The following is a 27,909-nucleotide window of genomic DNA, read 5'->3' as shown; positions in this document are numbered from 1 at the left end:
TAGAAACTCTGCACTTACTTCCGCAGCTTTTCTGTAAATCTGAAATTACTATAAAATAAACAGTTTATAGGGGTGTCCGGGTGGCTCAGGTCATGATCCCTGGGTCCTGGGATCGAGTCCTGAATCGGGCTCCCTGCAGGGAGCCTGCTTCTCCCTCTGCCTGTGTCTCTGCTTCTCTCTCTTTATGTCTATCATTAAAAAATTAATTAATAAATAAATAAATAAATAAATCTTTAAAAAAATAGTTTTCAAAAGAGTTGGGTGACTCCTCAGCAGGTGACCGAGGCCCACAGTGGTGGCAGGTTGTGGTTGGCAGTGTGTGCTCTTGATATGATGAGGTAGAAATGGCCCTTTGCCTCTGTGGCCCTCTGCCCTAAAACCCGTAACTGGAGCCTAAGCATGAGGAACACCCTAGGCAAACCTCACCGAGGACTTTCCACAAAACACCTGTAAGGAGATATGGATGGGAAAGTCCTCACCCCTGGTCTGTGCGAATGTGATCTTCTTTGGAAACAGGGTGTTCGCAGATGTGATCAAGCAAAGACGAGGCCATTAGGGTGGGTCCCCATGCAGTATGACTGGTGGCCCCATAAGGGAGGGGAATGTGGACACAGACACAGACACACATAAGAAGGGGTCATGTGGAGACGGGGCCAAGGTGTACCTGGAGCCCCCAAAGCTCGAGAGGCAGGAAGGACCCTGCGCTGGAGCCTCCAGAGGGAGCGTGCCCTGCCACACCTTGACTCCCGCCCCCCAGGACTGAGACAGAGTCACCCGGTGTGTGGTACTTTGTTTTAGCAGCTGGGGGAAATGAATGCAATCCCTGCCCGACTGCTTCAAACTGCCGGGATCATCGGGGACACCTGGGGGGCTCAGCCGTTGAGCACCTGCCTTAGGCTCAGGTCATGTTCCCAGTCCTGGGATCGAGTCCTGCATCGGGTCCTTGCATGGAGCCTGCTTCTCCCTCTGCCTGTCTCTCTGCCTCTCTCTGTCTCTATGAATAAATAAATAAAATCTTTAAAATAAATAAATAAATACATAAAATCTTAAAAGAAAAACTGTCAGGATCATCAAAAAAACAAGGGAAGTCAGGAGCTTCTATCTATCCACTAGATTGGATGCTCCCCAATTCATGAATCGCTGGGGTGGGGGGACGCCAGTAAATTCTTTAAAATTCCAAATGTAAAAAAATAAAAATAAAAATAAAAAATAAAAGAATAATAAAATAAAATTCCAAATGTGAGGAAAGTCTGAGAAACTGCCACAGCCCAGCAGCACCTAAGGTGACATGACAGCCTAATGTCCTGTGGTGTCCTGACTGGTGTCCTGGACAGGAAAAGGCCACTAGGGAAAAATTGAGGAAATCCGGATAAAGAACAGACTTCCGTTCATCACGGAACAAGTCAGTCTTCGTCCATTAATTATCCACAAAAAAAGAAAAAAAGAAAAGGACCATCTTAACGGAAGATGTTAATAGTAGGGAAACTGGGTACGGTTTCATACGGCAACTCTGTACTAGCATCACAATTTTTCTGTAAATAGGACCGTTCTGGAAAATAAAGTGTATATTTTTAAAAGTAAAATAAAACAAAACAAAAAGTGTTGAAGGGATCAGTGCCTTGGCTCTGCCCTCCCGCAGGCGGGGGCCGCGGTCACACGCCTGCATTCCCCTGCACCTGTTCCCTCACCTGCAGACCGAGGCGGGCTGGCTTGAGGGCCCTGGAGCCATCGCCATCTGCAGCTCCACCTTCACCCCAGGTGAGGGGTGGCTCCTGGAATTTGGGGTGAATAGCATGGGCCTCACACGGCTCTGAGGACGCGCCCTGCACAGGTGAGTGGACAACACGAATGTCCCCCCTCCTTCTCTGTGCTGCTACGCGACCTGGGACAGGTGACCTGAGAAGGGGCTGCGCAGTGAGACACGGGACGCCCCTCAGATCACAGGGCTCCAGACCATCATGTTTTAATGTTCTGCAAGGGGCCCCACAGACGGGGAGGGAATAAATACAGAAGGTTGTAAGATGCAGTGCGCCCGGCCCCCAGCCTGGGAAGCGGGGGAAATGCCTGTGGGCCTCAGTTTCCCTCGTCTGTAAACAGGTGAGAACACGCAGGGTTTTGCAGGTCTCTTGCCTCCCGGGCTTCCCCGACCTCAGGCTGGCGGTGCCGCCTCAGGCCCGCTAGGGGGCGCCAGAGTCCGGTCCCTCGGGCTGCAGGACCACGCCCCCCGCCCCGGGGCGGCGCACCCCGACCGCGGGGTGGGGTGGGGGAGGTCGCGGCCTCTGCCCCGGAGAGCACCCAGCACTGCCCAGGGCGGGCCGAGTCCCCTCCCCTGCTCCTCACCCCTCCACCCCGCGTCCCCAGTGGCCCTGGTGCTCCCCTTCCGAGGAGGTCAACGGGGTCAAGGGAGGGCGAGCCCAGGGGCTGTCCCGGGGCGGCGGACCACGGAGGGGGGGCGTCCGGCCTCCAAGCCCCGACTCACTCGGCCCTTCCGCCGCCTGGACGTGGGGCTGAGCGCAAGGGGCGGCGGGGCTACCGGGGCCCGTCCGCCCGCAGGTCCCGCTGCCACGCGCGGGTCTGAGCCCCGGGGGCAGCGCGGCCTGGGTCACAGCAGGTTGATCTCGTCCAGGTAGCGGGCCAGGACCGAGTCCCGCACGTCCTTGAAGACCTTGCGGATGTTCTGCGTGTCCGTGGCGCACGTGTAGTGGCTGAAGAGGCGCCGGGAGCGCGGGCCCTTCCTGCCCCCGTCAGCGCCGTCCACGCAGCTGGCGTACATGCCCGTGTACATGTCCAGGATGAACCTCTTGGCTGCCTCCGCGTCCTGCCTCGGGCCTGGGGGGCAGGGGGGGGCGGTCAGGGCACGCGGCCCGTGGGGCAGGCGGAGACTGTCCCTCCTGGGCCAGGAGGGGCCTTGGAGCCCCTGCTCCAGACGTGGCCGCCCCCGGGGCTGCAGCGGCCGCAGGTACCACGCACCGCGGTGCCGGCGGCGCCATCTTGGGCCCCCCTAGAGGGTCACGTGACCGCCAGGTCCAGCCAGTGGGAGCCTCAAGAAAGAGCTCCGCTGGTCACGTGACCTGGAATGGACCAATAAGACTTGGCTCCGAGACTTTGGGCAGAACTACGTCAAAGAAAGAAACCCTCTTGGCTGGGCTTCCAGCTGACGGGATGGGAACTTGGAGCTGCGGAGAAAGATCTCGCTGAGAGGTGCAGATGGGTAAACTGAGGCCAAGGGAAGGGGAGGGATGGCCACCCTGGTGAGGCAGTGGACACGCTCAGTCTCTATTTCTGTGTCAGTATCTCCGTCCCTCTCTCTGTCTCTGGAGCCCAAGACCCGACTCTGCTGCTACTCGCCGGGTTGCCTTATGACGTCCATGTAACTGCCGTGAGCCTCAGTTTGCTCATTTGCAAAAAGGGGATCCTGACACCCCCAAGCCTCCCAGAGTTGTGAGGACTCGGTGCAATCATGTAGAGGGCTCTGGGCTCAATAATCAGAATGTTATTATCATTCTTCCAGAAAGGCAGGGTACTCAGTGGGGAAGGCTGGTGGTGGCTCCTGATCCAGGCAGCCTGGGTTCGAAACCTGCCTCTGCCACTCACTGGCAGTGTGGCCTTTGGCAAGTGATTGCACTTCCCCGTGCCTCGATTTCCCCATCTATAGTGGTGAGAAGAAAGAACTCTACTCCACAGGACTTTTTAGTGAGGATTAGACTAGTCCATACACTAGGGTGCCTCCATCGGTGTTAGATGCGTGAGCTGTCGTTATAACCACAGATATTATTTACTATAGAAGAGGAAAGGACCAAGAGCCGGAAGTTGGCAGAGTACTCCAGCCTGTGGCTGGGAGAAAAAGATGAGTCACGAAGGTTCCCTTTGATGTGAAGGAAAACAGTCCCTCAAAACTGCCCACTTTATCCCCATCCCCAAATCTCCAGGCCATGCCCCCATTCCCAAGGCTGCTCAGCTGGGGAGGGAGTCAGGGCTGTCCCCCATGATGGAACAAGTTCACATCTGTCTCCCAGGCCCCCAAGTCTTCTGGATCTGATTGACTGGGATGGGTTCACATGGGCTCTGAGACCTGACAGGGCCAAGGGTCACACTCATGGTGATGTCACCAAGCTACCGTGGTTGTTGTGTATGGAAGTGAATAGCTCCCCCCAAATTTATGTCCACCCAGAACCTCAGAGTATGACCTTATTTGGAAATAGGGTCTTTGCAGATGTAATTAGTTGGCTTGAATTGGGGTCATACTGGATTCGGGTGGGCCCAGTAGCCAACGACTGGAGTCCTTATAAGAGGAAAGACACAAACACACACACAGAAGGCCATGTGACAACTGAGGCAGGTCGGAGAGATGTATCTGTAAGCCAAGGGACCCCAACCAGAGGCTAGGGGAGATGCTAGGAGTCAGAGCCTCCGGAAGACCAATCCTGTCGACATCTTGATTTCGGATTTCTGGCCTCCTTAATTGAGGGGACACCCTTTGCTTGTTTTCTGCCCCCTTGTTTATGGCCCCAGGAAATAAAGCCAGCTGTCTCCGGGACGGCTGCCATCACCCCCTCGCTGTAGGTGGGGGGCATTTGGCCATGAAGAGGGGAGTCTGCTTGCCTCCTCCTGACTGAGCTGCCCTGAGCAACCTGCCTGACCAGTAGAGTGAGGCGTCTGTAACCACCCGCGACTTCTGAGGCTCCCCCCACCCCAGGGGTGAAGTCTGGCTACCCCAAAACAGCCATGAGGTGAGGAAGCCCAAGCCTCGTGAAGGGGCCGTGGCTTAGGAGACACCAGATGGGGCCAGGGAGGGGTGCAGGGGGAGAGTAGGAGGGAGTGAGGAGCAGGAGAGAGGGAGGAGGGGGAGGCGGGAGGGAGAGGGAGAGAGGTGCAGAGGGATCAGACCCACAGTGGAAGAAGCCACCTTGGAGGTGCATCTCCATCCGGCCACCTCAGCTGATGCCACACGCATGGAACATGAACTTCCCCGCCTCCACCCTTCCCAAGTTCCTGCCCCACAAAAACGTGAGCAAAGTCGAATGGAGGCCTCAAGCCCCAAGCTCAGGGGCAGTGTGTCGCTCAGCTGGGATACGTCCACCAGCCCCTCCCAGTGGCCCCCCAGGGAAGTGTGAGCCAGTGCACCCCTTCCTGGGACCCACCAGACCCCCACGTCCCCTCTCCATCCTGACCCCGTGTCCTGCTGTCCAGATGGCCAGGCCCTGTGCCCCTCGGGCTGCCGGCGCTGAGGGCTCGCTCTCAAACCTGCTCCTGCCACAGGCACATGCCCAGACACGACGCAAACCTATTGCTACAACCCACTGCGTGAAAGGAGGTCACCGTGTCTAGGAAAACAGAGCTGCGTGCCTTGGAAGGACTTGTCCAAAGGTCAGGCACTGGTCTCCTTCCTAATCTGCTATCTGAGATATAGATAAGGTGACTGCGAAAGAGTCGAAAAAGAAGTCTCAAAAATCTAGGAAGATTCTGGAAATAGCTGTTGACACCTTCCAGGTGTGGCTGATGACAATGAACCCTACAGCGGACCCACACGCAACAGATCTACACCTGCCTCTCCAGGGCTCCCTGCTCGCAGCCACGGCATCGGGAATGATGGCGCCTGTCACCTTCCCCCCACGCTGCAGAGGGGGACACGGAGACTCGCGCAGCTTGGGTCTGGAACTGGGGCCTGTCCCATCCCATCTGAAACTCCACTGGCTCTGGCTGGGCTAGGGTCCAGGCCAGCATCTCTCTTGGGAGCTGCTTTTGGGAGGTGAAGGCTACAGAAAGTTCTAGAACCACTCACCCTGGAAACTGGGGAAGTAGGTAGCCAGGTGGGAAGTGGGGATCTTCTCCTCCAGGATGTCAGTTTTGTTGAGGAAGAGGATGACAGACGTGCTTTTGAACCAGGGCAGCTCCAGGATGGTGCCAAATAGGGCCAGGCTCTCCTTCATTCGGTTCTGGGTCGAGGGGAACGGGCAGGTCATTGATCTAACAGCCAGCTTGGCCCAGACAGGAGCCCTCCCCCACGTCTCCACAGTGGGCTGTCAGCCTAACGTCCAGGGGCTTGGGGTCCCCGATTCCCGCCCAGGTCAGAGGGGGTGCGCCTGTGCTTTGGCGCAGCCTGTACTGGTTTGACTAGTGTCCCCCACAAATTCATGTCCCTCTGGAACTTCAGAATGGGACCTTATCTGGAGATAGGGTCTTTGAAGATGTAAAGAGGTAAGAAGAGGTCATGCTAGATAGATTGCCACCTCCACTGCCAGGGGTCCCTTCTAAAGAGGAGACATTTGGTGGGAATCTCTGGGTGGCCCAGCGGTGTAGCGCCGCCTTCGGCCCAGGGCGTGATCCTGGAGACCTGGGATCGAGTCCCACATCGGGCTCCCTGCATGGAGCCTGCTTCTCCCTCTGCCTGTGTCTCTGCCTCTGTGTGTGTGTGTCTCTCATGAATAAATAAAATCTTAAAAAAAAAAAAAAGAGGGGACATTTGGACACAGATACACGGGGGTAAGGCCAGGTGACCACAGAGGCAGAGATGGAGAGACGAGTGTACAGGCCAAGGGACCCCGAAGCAAGGGGAGCTGGGGACAGAGTCTCCCTCACGACTCGGGAGGAAGGAGCCTGGCTGATCCAGGGCGGGGCGTGCGGCCTCCAGCGCTGGGAGAGGGGGCGTCTCTGTGGCTCCTGCCCCCAGGCTGTCGTCCTTTATCACGACAGCCCCCAGCAAACTAGGACATCGCATGCGGCTGCATTCGAGCAACATCTGTGGCGGCATGACCTCAAACTCATTGTTTCATTTGGTCTGAAAGTAAAAATTATAGCATCTGACCCCTGGACCCTCAGACTGTGCGTGTAAAGCTTCACACCCTAAAAGCGCAAAGGTCTGAAGTGATCCGGGTCTTAATCGGGAGAAGAGTTCACAAAAGAGCGAAGCGCGGCCTTTCCGGATGAAAGCAGGCCGCTATCCCCGGGGCGGGACCCATTTTCCCGGGCCAGCTGCAGTGCTTCCTGGGGGCCCTGTCTCGGGGGCTTGAGTGTCCCTTAGAGAGAGAGTCCAGGGTCCTGGCCACACACTGCTCGTGGATCTGGGTCTGGGCACTCAGTGCTCTGGCCACGGAAGGGTGCAGAGCGGAGCTGAAAGCCACGCCGGACACGCACGCGCCCGCTCAACAGTGGCAGTGGGTTCCCTGCTCAGCCGCGGCCCGGGCCAGGAGGAGGCGGCGCCCTGTCCCCGCGGTGGCCCTCACCTCCTGGTTATTCTCCTCCAGACACTGGTCGTATTCGCTCAGCGAGGCCAGGTAGATGAGGGCAATCACGTTCTCGAAGCAGTGGATCCACTTCTTGCGTTCTGACTTCTGGCCCCCGACGTCCACGATCCTGCCGATTCGGGAATCACCCCGTCAGACCTAGCCCCCCCTGCCGTGGCACCCCAGACCCCGGGCACCCTGGGGCATGTCGAGATCAATATATAATCAATGCCAGCCTCGGGGCCAATGCCTCTGCTGTGTTACCGCATTTCACCCCATGAGGCAGGTGTTACTGTTCGGCCCATGAAGAAACTGAGGCACGGGAGGGGAGACCTTGGCGAGCCTCTGGACTGGGCTGCCTGATTTGCACCCCGCGGAGGACAGCAGGTCAGACACACCCGGGGTCTGCCCCGGTTCTGGCCCGGTGACCTGGGGCAAACTGCAGAACTTGTCCAGAACTCAGTTTCCCCACCCGTGACATGCGCATTGTTCTGACCAGCGGACACCATCCCTCTGTGTGTGGCCCAGGGCGAGGGCCCAGCCTCCACCTCCACACACCGCAACAAAAGCCCGAGCCCTCCCGTCTTCCTGTTCTCTCTAAGAAATGTGGGTCACTGATAACAAGCCTTGCATCATCTCCCCGGGGATGGGACTGTTACCCAGGCAGCCGACAGGAAATGCCAGGAGCCCCAGAGCAAGAAGAGACTTGCCCCTTTGTACGGATGGGAAACCAAGGCTGGTGCCCTGTGGCTCCCGATCCCTGAGCCCCACCCCGCTGGTGCAGACTCCCTGAAACCCCAGAGCAGAATGGGGCGGGCAGTAGCGGACAGTGGGGCTCTGGAGACTGAGACAGATGTGGGGAGGCTCCTTGCCAGCCTCCATGCTCCTGGTCCCAGCTTCCTCTGAGCCCTCGCTCCCTGGATTAGGCCTAAGAACACACTCAAGGCTCCCACCTTTGAAAATTGGTGCCTTAGCCCAGCCTTTCCTGTGAGCTTCTCCAACCTCTACCTTCATTCCTAAACTTTGATCAATTCATCCATCTATCTGCACATCCACCCTTCCATCCACCCACCCACCCACCCACCTATCCATTCATCACACATGTATCCATCCGTCCACCCATCCATCCATCCATCCACCTGCCCACCTACTCACCCACCCACCCATCTATCTGTCCATCCATCTACCCACCCACCTACCCCCCATGCATCCATCCATTCACCCGCCCGTCCACACACCTTCCACATACACCCATCCCTCCATCCATTTGTTCATCCTTCTGTCTTCCCAGTCATCCTCTCACATTCACCAACTTCCCCTCTGATCTTGAGCTGATCATCACTAGGAAAGCAGGAGAATCAAACTCATCCCCTAGCCTTGGGGGGCTCTCCATCAGGGGAGACTGATGGCAAACAGAAAATTATGAACCATCTTCATCAGGAAAAGGCCAGAGGAGCATGTTTGGGGGGTCAATCCAGCGAAGCATGGGACACAGTGGGGTGAAGTGAACACACCCGTGTTGCACCCTGCACCTTCCACAGCTCCCTGCCATCAGCTCACAGACACAGAGCTCGTTGAGGTCACCGATGACCCTCTCATCACCAACCCCAGAAGTCACTGCTCTCAGTGAACTCTCCCTGACCTCGCCTTAGCCTTTGACACTGGCCCGCATTCTGCCTGGACGACCCCTCACTGCGCTGGCCACTCACACCTCTGCCTTCCAGCTCAGGCCTCTGTGTGTCCAGCTACCTCTGAGATGCCCCGGACCCCAAAGACTGCAGTGCCCAAATGACTTCATTGTCTAATCAAATACCTCCATGCTGCCGCCACCACTGTGGCCCAACATGTACCCCGTCCCCTTGATTCTCAGATCCTTACACGCATCTAGTCTTGCCCATTCTACACCAAAACGATTTTTGCACAATCCCCATGACCACTGCCATGGCCCCTACCAACCCTTCCTGCCTGGATCGTGGCTCCTGCCTCCTCCTGAGTCTCCTGACCCCCAGCCTCATGCCCTCAAGGAGGTCACCCTCTGAGCTTCCCCAGCCCTGAGCCCATCCTTCTGGACTATCACTGACCACACAGTCTCTGTCTCCTCCTGCCCAGCAGCCCTTCGAGAGTCCTCCTAGTGAACGCCTACTCATCCTTCAATGCCCTAATATCAATGTCCTCTCCATAGACCTGCACCCCTGGAGCTCTGGTTGCCCCCCTTCGAGGGGGCTGAAGGTGCCTAGATCCAGCTCTGCCCTCTGTGGCCTGGAAGCCCCTTGAGGACTGTGACTAGGGAACTCCTACTCACCCTTCAGGGCCTCAGGGCCTTTGCCCCTCCTATAGGAAGCTCCCCCCCCCCCACTCCCCAGGCTGTGAGCTCACCGCAGGTTGGTCTTCTGCACGGAGAAGCAGTACTCATTGATGCCAGTGGTAGGCATGCGGCTCCGGAGCACGTCCTGTGCTGTGGGCACGTAGCCCTCCTCGGTGATACGCTCCAGGTGGGACAGGTAGCTGTGGAGTGAGGAGCCCTGAGGCCCGGTCTTGCAGCCTTAGTTTGTTTCTCAGACCCACCCCCCCAAAGCCCAATGAGGTGCCTGCTCGGGGAGGGGAGCTCCTGGGGGAGGGCCCAGGATCTGTGGGTCTGCAGGAAACATCACCCTGAGGCTGTGGGAGCATCGAGGAGAAGCGGTTTCACCCTCGGAGCAGTGTGACCTCAAGGACAGTGTCGCTGGGGAGGGGTGTCACCTTCAGGGAGCTGTCACCCCAGGGGTGGTGCTGTCCCAAGAAAAGTGATGGCCTGGGAGTAGGCTCCCAGCTGCCAAATCAGCCTAGATGCGCAGCATCGTACTCAGGACGGCGTTACTGTGTGATGACGACCAGCGTCACCCCCGGAATGATGTCACTGTTGGAACAGCGTCACCCCAAGAGCTGCATCCCCACAGGAATGACATTATCACCCTGGAGCAAGACCATCTACAGCCAGCCCACCCCACAGCGTGTCCCACCGTGGCAGCCAACCAGCCTGGGCACCATCCTCCTGGGAGTTCATCCCTGGGGGCGTCTCCGCTGTGCCCTGCACCCCGCACCCGCTGCCCGCAGACCCCAGACTCACTACACGGCTGAGTCAAGCAGGTGGAACTCCCGGCGGCGCTCGTAGCAGGCCCGGATGCCGGCGTCCCTCCACAGCCACTGCATGGCCACGGCGTAGCGCTTCTCGAAAGTGGTCACCTTGTAGGGGTCCTGGCTCATGACCAGACTGGCATGGTGCTGGGGAGGGACGGACGGGCGAGTCAGGGCAGCCTGTGGGGCGGGCACCCTGCGCACAGCCCTGCGAGCCACCGCCTGTCTCCGCGCCCGCCGCCCGCTGCCCTTCCTGCTCCTGCCCTCCGCTCCGCTCCTTCCTTCCCCGACGTGATTGTCCGCAGATGGAGGGCAGAAGGGCAGCAGAGGACACATGTGCAGGGATGTCAGTTCTGGTTCTTTGACGTGTACGGGGCAGGTCGCCGCAGGTGTCACCATTAGAGACTTAGTGCCATGACCCAGGTGGCCGGGTCTCTCGGGGAGGTAGAGGCATGTGCGGCCTCAGCCACCCGCCCAGTGGCCCCTCGTGTGTCCTCTTCCTCACAGCAACCTCTGTTCCTCTGTTCTCCTTTCTTTCCAGCAGGAACACCTCACTGCTGCTCAGACTCCTGGGTTGGCCTGTGCACAGGCACGTGTGTGCACCGCTGTGTGCATGCATGCGGGTATGTGTGCAGGTGGGCTTGCATACGCTGTGAATCTGTGCGTGTATGTGCGTGCACGCATCTGGGCACATGCATGTGTGCTTATGTGGACTTGTGTGTCCCTCCGAGGCTGGAAGTGTGACAAAGATGTCCCAGAGCTCTAATTCACACTGCATTGAGGTCCTCCCCGGTACCATACAACAGGGAGAGGGAACGAAAGGTGTCAGGTTTGGAAACGAATACGTTACACTGTTATTCACAGGTAACACGACTATGTGTAGAAGATCCAAAATCGTCTAGAGATGAGCTATCAGAGGAACATATAACTTAGCAAGGTCCCCGCATGCAAGATCCATAAACAAAAATCAAACGGGTGGCCATATAGTCACCACTGACCATGCAAATTTTTAAAAATGTAAATCCCATTTATGGTAGCACCAAAAGACATCAAATGCCTAGGGATAAATCCAGCAACAGACGTGAAAGCTCTCTACACTGAAATGTAGAAAACATCACTAAGGAAAGATTTTAAGGATCTAAATGATTGGAGGGCTATGCCATGTTCATGGATTGAAAGAGCATCTTTTTCCACTGCCCATTCTGCCCAAAGCAATCCACAGATGCCACGCAATTCTACCAAAACCCCAGAAAGGTGTGAAGGTGTGCGTGTGTGTAAACACTGACAAGATAATTCTAAACTATGTAGAAATGCACAAGGGCCCAGAGTAGCCAAGACAATTCTGGAGAAGAATAAAGTGGCAGGATTTCCACTGGCAGGCTCGAAGCCTAGATACCAGCTACACTCATCACCATGAAGCGATATTCACTCAGAGGCAGATAAATTGGTCAATGGAACAGAACAGGGAGGATTAGCGGATCCAGGCACATTTGAACACCCGATTTATCACCAAGACGAGACCTTGATACCGTGAGAAAAGTGTAAGTGGCGCTGGCACAACTGAATATCTGCCCGCAGGATGCGGGTGGGGAAGGAAAGAGAAACATAATCCCTGCCTCACACCGTACACAAAAATCAATTCCGGGTGGAATGTAAGTCTAAATACGAAACAATAAAAGACAGAGATGGGGGCACCTGGGGCTCAGTGGTTGAGCGTCTGCCTTCGGCTCAGTGTGTGACCCCGGGGTCCTGGGATCGAGTCCCACATCAGGCTCCCTGCGTGGGGCCTGCTTCTCCCTCTGCCTGTGTCTCTGCCTCTCTCTGTGTCTCTCAGGAATAGATAAATAAAATCTTAATAAATAAAAGATGGCAGCAGAGAGTTTCATCATGACTTTGGGGTGGAAAACCATCTCTTGGGCAGCCCTGGTGGCTCAGTGGTTTAGTGCTGCCTTCAGCCTAGGGTATGATCCTGGAGACCTGGGATCGAATCCCATGTCAGGCTCCTTGCATGGAGCCCGCTTCTCTCTCTGCCTGTGTCTCTGCCCCTCTCTCTCTGTGTCTCTCATGAATGAATAAATAAATAAAATTTATTATGCCACAGATCTGTAAGAAGAAGAAACAAAAAGGGAAGTACTTCTTTTTTGATGGGCAAAGGCCAAAAACAAAAACAAAAATGGGCAGAAGATGTGAACAGTCGCCTCGTCAAATGGAACATCCCAGTTCCCAACAAACATATGGAAAGGTGTGCAACCCCCCCTTAATCAGGGCGGTGCGAATCACAACCACAGTAAAAACACTACTAAGAACCCTCCAGAACGGCTACACCGAGGTGACGGCGCCACGTGCAGGTGAGGACGTGCGGCAGGTGGAAGTCTTCGAGCGTGCGTGTGCGCTGCAGGCGGGAGCGTGGACTGGTACAACTGCTCGGAGACAGTTCGGTGTCTCCCCCTAACCTAATCCACTTTATGATCCGCATCCACCTCTACGCGGACACCCAACGGAAATGCTAAGGCTTTCACAAACGGCTCATGGTGGAGACGAACCAACCGCCACTGCGCCTCCAAACACGGAAGGGCCACAGATGAACCATGCAGTGCCACAGGCCACACATGGCAGAAAATTCCGTGGCATTCCACGTAGGGGAAGTTCAAAAACTAGGCAACGTGCTGATGGGAGATGGGCTAGTGGTTAGGCCTGGGCCGGAGGGTGGTAGTGATTTCGGGAAGGGACCTCATGTTCTGCTTCTTGTCTCCAGGCAGTGGTTACCCACGTGTTTGCTCTGTGATGATTCACCGAGCCCGCCACCTGGCTTCTTTGGCTCGCGTGTTATGTCCCAATAAAAAAAAAACAAAAAAAAAAAAACAAAAAAAAATACGTTACTTTGTAAGGAAAGGCGGTGTAACGGAAGGTGGTGACAGGGCCAGCAGGTGCTTATCTTGAGTCTTCCACTTGGGGACTGTGAATATCAAGCTAAGTGTCCCCACTCCTCTTGCTTCTCGTCTGGGAGGTGGGGATGACGGTCCCCAGCGGGAGGGGTTTCCTGGGGGTTAAAGTCATCCCATCCACTGATGCTCACCGCCCCCTACCCCCTTCAGGCCCCCATGCCGAGAGCTTTTGGCTCCTTTAATTTATCGTGTTCTCACCACGAGCCCCGTGAGGATCTCCTGAAGCCCGGGACCGGCCCAGATTCAAACTCAGAAGCCTCCTGATCTGAGAAAGGTGATGTCAGCTGACACCTGTCACAACGGCTCTTATAAAACCCAAAGAAAAGGGGATCCCTGGGTGGTGCAGCGGTTTGGCGCCTGCCTTTGGCCCAGGGCGCGATCCTGGAGACCCGGGATCGAATCCCACGTCGGGCTCCTGGTGCATGGAGCCTGCTTCTCCCTCTGCCTATGTCTCTGCCTCTCTCTCTCTCTCTCTCTCTCTCTGTGTGTGTGACTATCACAAATAAATAAAAATTAAAAAAATAAAATATAATATAAAACCCAAAGAAAAGACGAGTGGTGTGGACAAACTGGAACGCTTGCGCCCCGGCGGCCGTGGGAAACAGCCCGGAGCTTCCTCGAAAACCCTGAAACCCGCCTGCCCTGGGGTCCAGCGAGTGCTTCTGGGGCTCTGACCCGCAGGCGGAGATGAGGATCTTGGAGAGGTCCTGGCGGCCCGCGGCCCTGCGTGTCGCCGGACGGATGGCGCGAGCACAAGCCGTGGGAGAGGACGGGATTCTGCTTGGTAACGGCGCGCGTGGCCCCGCGGACGTCGTGGTAACAGAAATAAGCGAGGCACGGACGGTCCCGCTCCCACGCGACATTGAGAAAAGGCAAACCCACGGACATGGAGAGCAGAGTAGGGCTGGCGGAGGGGACTCGGGGGCCACCAGCGGGGCACGACATCGTAGTTACGCAGGATGAGCACGTTGCACAGGCCACCGGACCGGCCACCGCGCACCGGCCACCGAGACGGTTACGGGGGCACATGGCACAGAGCGTTCCCGAGTCAACTTCCCTGGAAGGTGATGTGCCGGCCGCCGCATGGCTGCCCCCCCACCCCAGCCAAACGGGGTGGCTCAGGACTCCCCCCCGGGAGCTGGGGCCCAGGGAGAGGTGACGGAGCCCACAGATCCACGGGGACACATGGAGGGACACCAAGCTGCCTGGACACACAGAACACCCTCAGGAAACTCCTGGGCTGTACAAACAAGCCCTGGGGACCCCAAATACGGCCCGGCCCCAGGTGCTGTTTGCAGGGTCTGAGGGGACACAGTCCTGACCTGGGAGGATCTGAGGGGGCAAGTGCTGGACTTTGGGGTCTGAGGACACACATCCTGCCCTGGGGGCCCTAGTGGACACAGCCGGGGTTTGGGGTCCGAAGGGACATGTCCCACCCTGAAGCCCAAGGCCCCACCCAGCTTGGAGCCCAGGAGGGGAGGCCCCAGGATGCTCACGCTGCTCTCAGGCCTGCTGAAGGGGATCTGCAGCCGCTCCATGGCCTCGATCATGGCCCGCATGGAGACGAAGATGTTCTGGTAGACGAGGGGCCGGAAGCCCTTGCGGTCCTCCTCCGAGTAGCCCGCCCCGTGGATGATCCGCATCTGCTTGATGAACGTGCTCTTGCCGCTCTCGCCAGGCCCTGGGGAGGCACACCACCAGCTCAGCCCCGGGGTTCCCCCCCCCAACCCCCAGGGCTCAAACCCTGGCTCGGCCAGGGCCGCACTCTGCAACCCTGGGCGAGTGCCTTCACCTTCTGGGCCTCAGTTTCCCCAGCTGTAAGATGTGGTTCGCAACAGACCCTGCCCGCTGGCTCTACCTGATGGTAAAGGAGTTCACTGTCAGGTGCTCCCAGGAGGGGTCAGCAAACCATGGCCCGAGGGGCCATCCAGCTGGCCACCTGTTCCTGCACGGCCAGCAAGTTTACAGTTTGTAGGATGGCTTTTACGTCTCTAAGACTGGTGGGTTTTTACATTTTATTTATTCATGAGACACAGAGACACAGGCAGAGGGAGAAGCAGGCTCCCTGCGGGGAACCCGATGTGGGACTCGATCCCGGCACCCCGGAGTCACGCCCTGAGCCAAAGGCAGATGCTCAGCCACTGAGCCACCCAGTCGCCCTGCGTCTCTAACACTTTTTATGGTTGTGGTTTTCACATTTTTAAACGATTGAAAGGAATAAAAAAAAAAACTATTTTGTCACATGTTGAAATGATACAAAATTCATGTTTCGGTGTCTATAAATAAAGTTTTATTGGCACACAGTCACCTCCACATGTGTACGAATTGTCTACGGCTGTTTCCTCACCACAACAGCAGAGTCGAGCAGCCAGACAGAGACCATCTGGGCCCCAGGGCTGAAAATATTTACTATCTGCTTGTACAGGAAGAGTTACAGATGCCTGCAGCGCTCGCGCTATCGTCAGGAGTAGTAGCATTGACTGTAGTTAGAATTGCTGTTATTATTTGCTCTAATACTTTCAAGTAGACAAACTTTTACAAAGGAGAGACGATAGGATAAATAGTGTTTAGCTGAATGTCAGGGGTGGCTTCTCCGTGGAGGTGACTTGTGGAGTTGAGATCCAAAGGCTGGGAAGGTTGGAGGAAGGGCACATCATGCAGAGGGCACAGCCCGTGCAAGGGTCCTGGGGCAGAAGCAGGCCTGGCGTGTTGGAGGAGCAGCGAGGAGGCCTGTATGGCTGGAGCAGAGTGGGTGAGGGAGAGAGAGGGAGGACAGGGAGGACAGGGAGGGGACAGGGCAGGTGCGTAGGGCCTCAGGGAGCGCGGAGAGGACTTGGACTTTTACTCCCGAGAAGAGGGAGCCCTGGAGAGTGGGAGGGGGGAGTGGAACACCTGCCCCGCGTCCTCACAGGTGTCCTCGGGTGGCTGCTGTAGTGAAGACAAACTGTGGTGCGCGTGGGCCGGAGCACGGGGGCCGGGGTGGAGGTTAGCTCAGTGGGGGCTGGACCCAGGTGGAGAGAAGGGGCCATTCGAGAGAATCTGGGAGGCGACTCAACAAGTGGGGACCAGTGGACACGATTTACGGGGCCAAGTGCAAGACGAGGCCCTCCTGAGCTTGGGGCGCCGCGGGCCTGCCCAGGTCCTCCCTCCCTGCCCCGGAAGCCAGCCCTGGACTTGCCACAGTCACACCTGGATGTTCCACACTGGGTGTTGCGGCCTCGGGGCTGGAAGCCCAGAGCCGAGGCTGAGCCCCGCAGCCTCCCTCTCTGGTGTCTCTGTCTTCCCTCCTGGCTCCTCCAGCATCTCCCTGCCCCGCGCTGCCCGGCTCCTCCTGGGGGCCCTGGCATGGGGTCCTTCCAGGGACAGGCTGGCGGGCTGGGAGGGGGAACAGGGAAGCAGCAGCAAAGGAAGGGGTGGCCTGGCTGGAGCCCAGAAAGAGGAAACGGGGCAGAGGGGGCAGAGGGAGGTGGAGGGTGGGGAGCGGGGAGCGGGGCAGCGGGGAGACAAGCAGGTGCTGTCTTGCGTCACCCCCCACCCCGGGCTCCCTGTCCCTACACATCCGAGGGCAACAAGGGCAGGCCGGGGGGACACCGGGTCTTCGTTAGGTCCGCTAGACCCTGAGCTCTAGCCCCGAGGGACAATAGCGGGGAAACGGGGCGAGCGTTCGGGCTGCGGGTCAGGGGTGCAGGCCAGGAACTCCTCACCTGCTCTCAGCCCTGACCTGGGGCGCCCCGCTTCGTGGTGGGCTCAAACCCACCAAGTATTTAGGGGCAAAAGGTGTCAGGTCTGCAACGTACTTGCAAACCGTTCAGGGAAACGACGAGAATGTGTGTGTTAACTATAGGACTACAGAGCACGCAAGTTGTAGCTGTTACGCACCGTGTCACCGTGTCAATTGTGAATATAGACACCTGCTCGTCTGGCGGGGCGGGGGGCGGAGGAAGAGTGGAGAAGGGGGAGAAACCTCCCGGCGTCAGGTGCGCGTGAGACGCGGAGTGGGATCCGGAGCAGAAAAAGGGCCGCGGCGTAAACCAGCCCCACCCAGCCCGAGCGGCGTCCACGTGCATCTCTCAGCGATGACAAACGTGTGCGTTACCCGAGATGCGAACGCGAGGGGAGGCCGTTCAGGAGCAGCGGCTCCCTCTACCACCTTCGCCACTTTCCTGTCCTTCTAGAATCGTTCCAACATAAGAAGTTGCCCCCGGACGCCCCACGCCACGGGTCCACGGCCTGAAACTCCGCAACGTGAAGCCGCGTGTGCCCCACATTGCGGAATGTCTCGGGTTCCGGGACGGACGCCTCTGGCCCAGCGAATGTCCCCGCTGCGATCACGTGAACATCAGGTGTCGGGGCACAGCTCTCCGGCCCCCGGGGCTCCCCCGAGCCCAACACGCACCATCTTCCAGAGCCTCACCTGACGGACCGACGGCTCCTGGCTCACTCTTCATGTGGGGAAACTGAGTCCCAGACTGGCTGATGGGATCGCCGTGGGCCTCAGACCTCGTTCTGCCTGAGGCCAGAGCTCGTGGGTGTTAAGGACGACACCAGAAAGTTCCCCATAACAGTAATCCCAGGGAGCATGACTTAACTCTTGGCGTCCGCCGGGCCCGGGGCCACGATACTCCGTGCCTGTCCTCGGTCAGTCCACACAGACATGCCCTCTGGTTCACCAGGAGACCCCGAGGACCAGAGAGGTGAGGCGGTTTTCCCAGGGGCACACAGCTAGCGGGGAAGCAGGAGCCCCCCCCGCCGGTGGGGCGTCACCAGGGCATCAGACAACGTCCGTCTGTGGACACTCGGAAGCCGGGCAGCTGCCGGGGTTCCGCCGGGGGTGGGGGTGCACTCAGGCCAGCCCTGGGGACCGCGCCCTCTGACCTCCGGGCCTCGGGGCTCCCCCGGGAGTGAGGAGGGCAGTCAGAGGCCTCACAGGGCAACAGTTCCCTCGATTTTCTTCTCTTCTGTTTCGAGAAAGGGAAAAAAAAATCCTGGTCCCGGGGCGCCTGGGTCACTCAGTGGGTTGAGCATCAAGTCATGATCCCGGGGTCCTGGGATCGAGCCCCGCGTCAGGCACCCTGCTCAGGGGGGAGTCTGCTTCTCCCTCTTCCCCCCAACTTGTGTTCTCTCTCTCTCTCTCAAATAAATAAAATAAAAATAAGTCTGGGTCACCCCCACAATATGGATTGTGTGCCTCACACATGGGTCACAACCTGATGTCTGAGGGTGGACCCCCCCCCCCGCCTGCAGCCCGTGACTGTCCTGAGGCCACCAAGGGCTGTGGACCGTCTCCAGCCCCAGGCTCCAGGTCCCCTGCGGGAACGTGACCCCCTCCCCCCGGGGCTGGGGGCTGCGGGGAGAGCTCTTCCCACCGGCCGGGGCCAGAAGGGAAGTGACTGCTTCCTTCTGGGGATGGATGAGGAACTGGAACCTCACAGATGCCAGGAGGGGCCGTGCCAACCCCGAGCATCACGAGACACCCATGCGGCTCCTTCCCTGGAGGATGCAGCCCAGGCACCTCGGACGCTCCAAGAACTCAGCCTCGGGGGGCACAGGGAGCTGGCCCGGGGGGTTGGGGGGGCAGGCGGCTCAGGCTGGAGACCCCAGACCAATCCCATGGTCCATCCCCTCCCTGGATCTCAGTTTCCCCATCTGTCCTTGGGGAGCAGGGGCTTTCCTCTCCGGGGGGCACACACACATGGAGGTCAAATACACGGACTCTTGAGCCAGAATCCCGGGTTCTGATCCTGACCGTGCGACCCTGGGCCGATGGCCTCGCCTCACTGGGCCGCGGTGTCCCCATCCAGGGACGGGCGCTGGTGGACAGAGCTGGCTCCTTTAACGGCTTCCCTCAGATGCTCCTCACTCCCCAACACACCAAGGGCTTCCTGTTGGGGACAGATGCCGGCCCGACCCTGCTTCCTCAAAAAGATCAGCCACCTCCAGGAAAAAATAACTTTTGGATTCAATTCCTGTTTTTGAGAGGGGAGAGTGGTGTGGAGGCCGCCTCAGGGCTGGGGGCTGGGGGAGGCGGTCAAGACCACAGTCCACGGCGCCGTCCATGGGGCCGGTCAGTGCTTGGGGCCGTGGACAACCAACCCCACCACGGCAGGAGAAGGGGGCTCCCGATGGGGGCCTGGCCGGGGTGCAGGGGACCGAGTGGGTGGGCCAGGGGACGCGGCGCGGCTCCAGGGGAGGGCACCCCCAAAACAGGATGCTCATCCATTGCCTTGTTGGTGTACAAAGTTCGCTCTGGGCCTCTGCTCTGTGTCACGCCCCCGCACTCCAGGGCCGATGCCCCGGACCCAGCAACTGGGGAGAGAGACACGGTCCCCACCTTTGTGCTGTTTGCTGTGCAGCCGGAGACACAGAAAATGAAGAACAAATAAACAAATCTGAGAGCGTGTCGGTGAGTGAGTGCGCTGAAGAAAGATCAAGGGCATCACGTGGAGGAACGGGAAGGACGGGCTGCCCTCGTAGCCAGCGAGGCCGGGAAGACTCCTCCGAGGGGGCGACACATGAGCCTATGCTGTCTTGAGGGACGCTGACAGCTCCCGGCAGGAGAACAGCAAGTGCAAAGGCCCTGCGGTTTGCACATATGAACTTGAGGTGTGCAAGGGAAGGTCACCAACATTGATAACCCCTGAGCCTGATGGATGGGGAAAAAGCTAGCAGACGGAATGGAATGAGGGGTGCGGGGGGGGACACCACTCCAAATGCTCCAGGCCTGAAAAAGATGACGGCACGGGGGCTGTGGTATACAACTGCATGCCCAGACCTCTGACAGCTTCGAAAAATGGGCGCATTCTTTGAAAGGCACCAACAGCCAAAACTCATTCAAGAAGAAATAACCCGGGACGCCCGGGTGGCTCAGCGGTGACCATCTGCCTCTGGCTCAGGGCGTGACCCCGGGGCCCGGGATCCCCGCAAGGAGCCTGCTTCTCCCTCTGCCTGTGTCTCTGCCTCTTTCTGTGTGTCTCTCATGAATAAATAAATAGAAATCTTAAAAAAAAAAAAAAAGCACAACTAGCCCTCATTAACAGTATTATTAAAAAGCAGCCAATAAAACATCGTATATCATACGTATTATTAACCTAATAGCCTAACGAGTCTGAAGAAATCAGACACACCTATTAAAGTCATTAAATTCTTAATTAAAACCTTCCCGGCTCTGACAGCCTTCATTGATGACTTCACCACCGTCTAAGGAAAACAAAATATTCCCCGAAAAGCAGAGAAGCCAGGTGGCCCCTGAAGGACTGTGGGGAAGCAGCAGGAGCCGGGGTGTGAGAGGCCGCGTGCCAGGGTCTGGGCCCCCCGGGGCCCCCCGGGCCGGCTTCCTTGGAAAAGTAAATCACAGAAACCTGAATTACATAAAAGGCTCGAGTCAGAAGGGCTCAGACGCGACCCTGGGGTTCCGGGCTCCCCCCACCTCCCGCTCCCCTCCAAACCAGGAAAAACGAGGCCACCGCACAGACGGCCGGCCTCCTGGCCCGGGGCCCGCAGACGCGCCTCGGGGACACCCGACCGCTTCCCCAGTGACCCCCGCCCGGGGTTCAGGACATCCCACGTCCCACGCAGAGCGAGGCGGCGGCGGATGGGGGGGGCGGGGGGGTGTCACACGTGCGGGACGCGGCCTGCAGCTTCCGAGGCCACGGCCTCGAGCCCCACAGCCTGCCGGCCCCGCCGCTCCTCCCTCCCGCCCTGTTTTCTTCTCTTGCTTGCTTTTCTTGCTGCAGGAAATTATTTTATCTGCTCTTTGGTTTATGGGCTAACGTCTGAGCATCGCGGCACGACGTGGTCCTCGGGGGCCCGGACGCTGCCCGTGTCCTTGGCCGCTGGACCCCAGGAGTTACCCAATACATCGTGGGTATGAATGGATGAGTGGATCCGTCAGTCAATCAACTGGCCGGTCGCCCGAGCCCACTGGCAACGTCCCGCCCCGGGACGAACGGGGTCGAGCCCTCCCCGCGGCGGGGCCCTTGCGGCGGGCAGGGGAGAGGGCGGGAGGGCACCCCGCACCCGCAGTCCCAGCGAGGCCCGGGAGCCGCAGCCCGGAGCCGGAGCCGGTAGGGCGGGCTGGGCTTGCCGCCCCCGGGGCCACCTCCGCTGGCACATGCCCCACGAGGCGGCTGGCCGGCCCGGGCCGCGGGCCACCCCTTGGGACCAGACCTGGGGCTCTCTGCGCCTTAGTCTTCTCACCCAGAAGCGGGTCTCCAGCTCTCCCGGCCCTGCCAGGGGTGAGCCCCCCCACCCCCCGTCCTGGCCTGGGACCCGGTGCCCCGCCGCCCTGCCGGCCCCACTCACCCAGCAGCAACAGCTTCAGCTCCCCGCGATCCCGCTTCTTCTGCTCCAGGAGGATCCTGTTGATCTCCTGGTCGATCCGGGCCGCCGCCTTCTCATCGTCCGTCAGGCAGCAGGGGCAGCAGCGCCGGGTCAGCGAGCGGGCCATGGTGGGGGCCTCAGCGGGCACGAGGCGGCATGGCCCCGGCCCCGGGAGGGCACCCCGGCCGGCCCCGGGGAGGGCTCCTGGCGCCGGCGCGTGGGGGCTGGCCGGGGGGGGGCTTTCCTTGGGGGGTCACCCCAGGGACCCCTGATGTCCCGGCCTCGGGCACCGGGGGCCCAGCTCTACGAGGCCTGAGTGCCCGGCTCAGGCGGGTGGGGGGCAGAGGAGGAGCCCGAGAAGGTGTGGAGGCTCAGGGCTCCCCGCCCATCTGCAGACCTGCCCGGCCCTGCCAAACTGGTTGAGGGTGGGTGCCCCCGGGGAGGGCGGGCTGCCGGCGAGGAAAGGCCCCGACCACAGTCAGCGTCCGTCCCCGTCCCCACAGCGCCCGCTGGGCCCTCCTTCCTCATTCTGGAGAAGGGGTGGACTCCATCGTCCCGGCCTCTGACGCCGCCTCCAGGGTGGCCCCAGGCCCACCCCTTCTTCCCCTCCGGGGAACCAGTTAGGAGAGGTGATCAGAATGCCAATCTTTGATCTTTCTCAAAAAAACCCTGAAGGCTGGGGGGCGGGGCGTGGGGATGGGGGGGCTCCCGTGTATGGGAGTTCTTCTCACCCCCCAACTGCAGATGAGCAAACTGAGGCCGAGAGCCAGGAAATGACGTGCCCGGGCGGCCCCAGATGAGTGTTTGGCGGAAGGACAGGATGGGCTGGGGAGCCCGCAGGCCCGGGCGCTAGGCGCTGACCGGGCCGCCTGGGAGCGGCCGTCCTTCCCGGGCAGACGTTTACCGGGGGCCTACTGTGTGCCAGACCCGGTTCTAGCACGAGAGGGAGCAAAACGACAAAATCCCTGGCCTCCCCGCCCAACACTCTAGATAGAGGGACAGATAAATACGTTTTTAAAAAACAGTGAAGCCAAAAAAAAAAAAATAGTGAAGCCTGTGGGATGATGATACAGTCTGAGTCCAATAATAATAATAATAATAATAATAATAAAGCAGAGCAGGAGGTAGGAGGTGCTGGGGTGCTCGAGTTGGGGGCATTACATAGGGGGTCAAGAAGGTCACGCTGACCAGATGACGTGAGGCACCAGAAGGAGGAGGAGGGGGGCAGGCAGCCTGGGCACAGGGGTCCCGGGGAGAGCTCAGGGTCTCTCCCGACAGCCTGCGGGGCCACCTGAGCCTGTGCCCTGTACCCCCAAGCTCTAGAAGTAGGACGGTGACACGGGAGGTGAGTACATGGCCGCTTCCTGGATGGACACTCACAGCAAAAGGGGAGGTCTTGGGTGGCCTCCAGTCCTGCAGATCTTTGCCCTTTGAGAGGTTCTAGAAAGCTCTGGAAAGTTCTAGAAGCCCTACCCCCACGCCCACCCAGCCCCAGAACTACACATAACTCGGGAGGTCTGGATACCTCTCAGATGGCGGCGGGGCGAGGCTCAGGGAGGGTGAGCAGGAGCCCGGGATCGCACAGCAGCGCGGGCAGCCCTCCCCGCCCACCCCCTGCGCGGCCAGAGGTTGCGCGGTTGTCTTGGCCGTTGATTCATAACGCTCGGCAGATGGGAAGTTCCAGAGAGGCCCCTGCTGGGTCCCCGGGGCCTGGTAGGGGCGGCCCCGCTCTCCCGACCCCCGGGCCCCCGCCCCCCTGGCCTCTCGCCCCCCCATGGCCATGGCCCAGAGGAGAGGTGCTCCCCGAGGCCGCGGCCTGGCCACTTCCCAGTCTTGGGGCAAAGGACCAAAGGCAGAAATAGGTCTGAGGTGGGGCGGGCAGGGGGGCGGGCAGGGGGGCGGCGAGGGGGGGCGGGCGGCAGAACAGAAACAACCAGCTTGGCAAAACCGGGAGGCCCAGCTGAGTCACAGACGCCGATGCCAGTGCCGAGCGCAGGACACGGAGGAGGGGACGCCGCAGCGGGACCGGGTGGGGGCCGCGGCCTAACGTCCTCCGTGGCTCCCACTGGCCTCAGAGCAAAGCCCCGGCTGCTCCCTCGGCCCCCCCGGCAGCGGCCCCGGGCGCCCTGAGCGTCCCCAGCTTCAAAATAAATCTTCTTTCCGGTCCCTTAACCGGCGAGCTGCTTCCTTCCCCGTGCCAGGCGCCGTTCGGGACATCTGTCACGTTTTAGTGCACGGGGAATACCAGGGCGAGCTTGTGCGTGTGTTTTTAAGACACGCGCACACACACAACACATAAAACATGAATATATAACCTAATAAATTCTTGTGAAACCCACGGCCACGTGATCCGCATCCAGGAGAAGCCGAAGCACGTCGTCAGCCCCGGGAGGGGACCCAGATGCGCCTCGCTTCTGCCCCACGGTCCCCGCTGCTGCGACCCCGCCGTCTTCCTGTGCCCGCGGGTAGTTTTCGGTCGGAAGATTGATCTCATCCTTCATTTCTCAGGTTTACGCGGTGCTGAATTCATCATCGGGGCCCTAGGAGCTGGGGCTTTTTAAAGATTTTATTTATTTATTCATGAGAGACCCAGAGAGAGGCAGAGACACAGGCAGAGGGAGCAGCAGGCTCCCCGCGGGGAGCCCGATGCGGGACTCGATCCCGGGACCCCGGGGTCATGCTCTGAGCCCAAGGCAGACGCTCAACCGCGGAGCCACCCGAGCGCCCCAGTTCTACGAGTTTGGACAAAAGTGCAGAGTCATGGAAATTACCCCCGTGCAGTTGCCAGAAAAACTCCCGCCAGGTACTCCTGGGTCGTCAGGTCCTCGTCCCGTCCCCAGTCCCCGGAAACCGCCGATCTTCGTCGCGATGATTTTTCCCACATTTCTCAGGACGTCATGTCAACGGCATCCTACCATTACGTAGCTTCCCGGGTGGGCCTCCTCGCCCAGCGGGGTTCACGATCACCCACAGACATCCGCGGCTGTTCCCCGCGCGGGGTGCTCGAGAAGAGGGCTGCTGCGAACGCGCGTGGGCATCTTTCTGGGACAAATCCCTAAGCGCTGGGGTTGCAGGGCCAGGGTCTGTAGGACACCGCTAACCGGGTCGCCAAGCAGCCGCGTGGGCATCTCTCTGGGACAAAACCCTGCTGGGGTTGCAGGGCCAGGGTCTGTAGGACACGGCTAACCGGGTCGCCAAGCAGCCGCGCCGTTTCGCAGCCCCAGCGGCGACGGATGAGACACCCAGGTGCGCGGCGTCCCCTTGGACGCTTGCCGTTGCCCGTGTTTTTCGTTTCAGCCGATCTAAGCTCGTGCGTGGTGGCGTCCCATCATGGACCTAATGTGCTTCCCCTGGGAAGGAGCTGGTCACCGAATCTGCCATCGCGCTTAGTGCCTTGTGTCCTGTGTTCTCCTTCCTACATTTGGAAAATCCTCGGACAGTCGGGATACAAGTCCTTTATGGGGTGCGGGGTTCCCGGATAGTCCCTCCCAGGCCAGATGGTGGCTTTTCATCCCTTCACCGGGCCTCTTGAGGAGCACACGTTTTAAATTTCGATGATGTTCCAGGCGCCTGGGTGGCTCAGCGGTGGAGCGTCTGCCTTGGGCTCAGGGCGTGACCCCGGGGTCCTGGGATCGAGTCCTGCTCCCTGCATCCCCGCAGGGAGCCTGCTTCTCCCTCTGCCCTTGTCTCTGCCTCTCTCTGTGTCTCTCAGGAATTCATAAATAAAATCTTTTTTAAAAAATTTCAAAGACGTTCAATGTACCCATGTTGTTTTTTTTTTAATTTTTTTTTTTTTAATTTTTTAAATTTATTTATGATAGTCACAGAGAGAGAGAGAGAGGCAGAGACAAAGGCAGAGGGAGAAGCAGGCTCCATGCACCGGGAGCCCGATATGGGATTCGATCCCGGGTCTCCAGGATCGCGCCCTGGGCCAAAGGCAGGCGCCAAACCGCTGCGCCACCCAGGGATCCCCCCATGTTGTTTTTTAACTCCGAGGACCGCGCCTTCCGCGTCCTATCACAGCTCTTCGCCCAACCCGAGGCCGTCAGGATGCTCCCTGGGCTTTTCTTCTGGGACTTTTACCACTTTGCACGTCACGCTTAGATCTGTGGTCCACGTACTCGCTTTGTGTGGAGCAAGGAGCTCTTCCTCTTCTCCTCCCTCCCCGTCCTCCCGTCCTCCCCTTCCCCTTCGTCTCCTCCTCCCTCTTCTGCACACCGATGCCCACTTGTTCTGGCACCAAAGCTCCCATCCCCGGATTTCTGCGAGTCTGGGATCGATGGTCCCGTTCAGATGTGTCCCCGCGGCTACTCCACTTGCTCACCGGGAGGATCACTGAGTGGGGCGGGCTGACGGCCGCGGCGGTGCGTGGACGCACCCACTCCTCCCCACACCCCGGGCCCTTGGCTCCGTGCATCTCCTGCTTGCATGCGAGAACCATCAATCACGGCCTCGGCTGAGTCGACGACGCCCTCCCGGAAAGTCGCCCCTTGCAGCAACTTGCTGCTCAGAATAGGGCGAACCTCCACGTCGCGGTTCATTTTAGCAGCTTCTGAACCTCACATAGAATTGCTCAAGGTGACCTCTGGTGGCGAGTCTGGTTTCCACCTATCGCGCTGCATTGGTTTGGGACACACGTGGTGCTGCTGCCCGCGGCGGGAGGTCGTTAGTCCTCGCTGCTGCTTCGGCCGAATATCCCACCGTCTGTTCGTCCATTCTTTGGTTTTTCTGATCAGTATTTCATATTTATTATTATTATTTTTAAAGATTTTACTTATTTATTCATGAGAGACACACAGAGAGAGAGAGAGAGGCGGAGACACAGGCAGAGGGCGACGCAGGCTCCATGCAGGGAGCCTGACGCGGGATTCGATCCCGGGACTCCAAGATTATGCTCTGGGCCGAAGGCGGGCGCTAAACCGCTGAGCCACCCAGGGATCCCCAACTTATTATTTTTAATTGGCATATAATTTTGCATTCATTTCAGGTGTCCGACATAAGGCCCCGATATTTGGGTATCTTGTGAAATGATCCCCGCAGCGGGTCCACTTACCATCCGCAGCCACACGTAGTCACGCTGCGTCTTCCTGCGATGAAAACTACGATCTGCGCTCAGCAGCTTGCAGGTGGGCTGACTGCCCCGTTGCATGGGCATCTGGTTAAATTGCATCTCGGGGCTGCCCGACACCCGGCACACGCCACCCGGCGACCCCCTGGACCACTGTCCGTGGACAAATGCCTGAGTGTGGAAGTGCTAGGGAGACGGTGTTTCCCAGACACGACCTTCTGCCCAAGCGCAAGCGCCGGTTTACGCTCCGTCGAGCTCCGGCGAGTTTTCAGGGGCACTACTCCCTCCCGGTCGCCTTTATTCCTAAACAACCTCGTGCTCCTTGCTGCTCCTCTGGTATTAAAAACGCCCTTTCTGGGCAGCCCGGGTTTAGCGTCTGCCTTCAGCCCAGGGCATGACCCCGGGGTCCCGGGATCGAGTCCCATGTCGGGCTCCCTGCATGGAGCCTGCTTCTCCCTCTGCCTGTGTCTCTGCCTCTCTCTGTGTGTGACTATCATAAATAAATAAAAATTTTAAAAAGTCTAAAAAAATTAAACAAAATCTTTTTAAAAATAAAAACGCCCTTTCTTCTCGGGGAGCCTGGGTGGCTCAGTTGGTTGGGCGTCCGACTGTTGGTTTCGGCTCAGGTCGTGACCTCGGGGTCCTAGGGTCGAGCCCCACGTCAGACTCTGCACTCGGAGGGGAGTCTGCTTGGGTTTCTCTCTCTCTCCCTTGGACCCGCCCTCCACTCAAGCTCTCTCTCTGTCTCTCAAATACATCTTTTTCTTTTTTTTTTAATAAATACATCTTTTTAAACATGTGCTCTGCGGCTCAGCGCACTGCGCTCAGCAGCCAAGGGCTGTCCGTGCACAGGTCAGCAGGGCGGGCTGCGGGGCTCGGACCCCGCTCTGCGCTGTTCCGCCCTGAAATCCTCCTGCTGTTAACAAAGGCCCTGTGTTCCCCTCCGCCCCCGCCTGCGTCTAGCTGGGCAGCTCGCAGCTGGAGGCCAAGCCCGGCGACCGCTGCGCTGCGGTCGGGGCGGGGGACTGGCCACTCCGTGCCTTGGTTTCCCTATTAGAGTGAGATGAGGGGCCCTCCCCCCCGCAAGAGGCAGGTTAGAGCTGCGGGGGAGGGGCGGGGGGCAGGCTGAGGGCGTGGGAGCAGCACCTGCCCACCGGCTGGACAGACGGACAATGGGCCAGGACGTCCAGGGTGCGGGCAGCCTGGCCGGGCCTCCTGCCCCCTTCCGTCCTCCCTGTGG

At 59.0% G+C, this 27,909-nt stretch overlaps 1 protein-coding gene across 1 annotated transcript; it reads right to left on the bottom strand.

Annotated features, from left to right (window-relative positions):
- Positions 1–1,683: 1,683 nt before the first annotated feature.
- On the bottom strand, positions 1,684–22,558 carry GNA15 (G protein subunit alpha 15). Its single transcript, XM_041760578.1, has 7 exons — positions 21,584–22,558; positions 14,779–14,963; positions 10,330–10,484; positions 9,600–9,728; positions 7,224–7,353; positions 5,783–5,936; positions 1,684–2,829 (listed from the first exon to the last, which is right to left on the bottom strand). The coding sequence occupies exons 1-7, from the start codon at positions 21,726–21,728 to the stop codon at positions 2,603–2,605; spliced, it is 1,125 nt and encodes a 374-aa protein (XP_041616512.1). The 5' UTR covers positions 21,729–22,558; the 3' UTR covers positions 1,684–2,602.
- Between the last annotated feature and the right edge of the window lie 5,351 nt (positions 22,559–27,909).

The sequence above is a fragment of the Vulpes lagopus genome, chromosome 7, assembly GCF_018345385.1.
Source record: "Vulpes lagopus strain Blue_001 chromosome 7, ASM1834538v1, whole genome shotgun sequence".
Taxonomy (NCBI): Eukaryota; Metazoa; Chordata; class Mammalia; order Carnivora; family Canidae; genus Vulpes; species Vulpes lagopus.
The sequence above is the reverse complement of the archived record's forward strand: the minus strand, read 5'-3'. Positions and strand labels throughout refer to the sequence as shown.

What these genes read in the sequence shown, in the direction of transcription:
- GNA15 (XM_041760578.1), bottom strand. Translation starts at nt 21,728, where the DNA reads ATGGCCCGCTCGCTGACCCGGCGCTGCTGCCCCTGCTGCCTGACGGAC. An exon ending in GTGCAGAAGACCAACCTGCG is followed by an intron (nt 7,354 to 9,599) that starts GTGAGCTCACAG and finishes CCGAATCGGCAG; the next exon opens with GATCGTGGACGTCGGGGGCC. An exon ending in TGGAGGAGAATAACCAGGAG is followed by an intron (nt 5,937 to 7,223) that starts GTGAGGGCCACC and finishes CCCTCGACCCAG; the next exon opens with AACCGAATGAAGGAGAGCCT.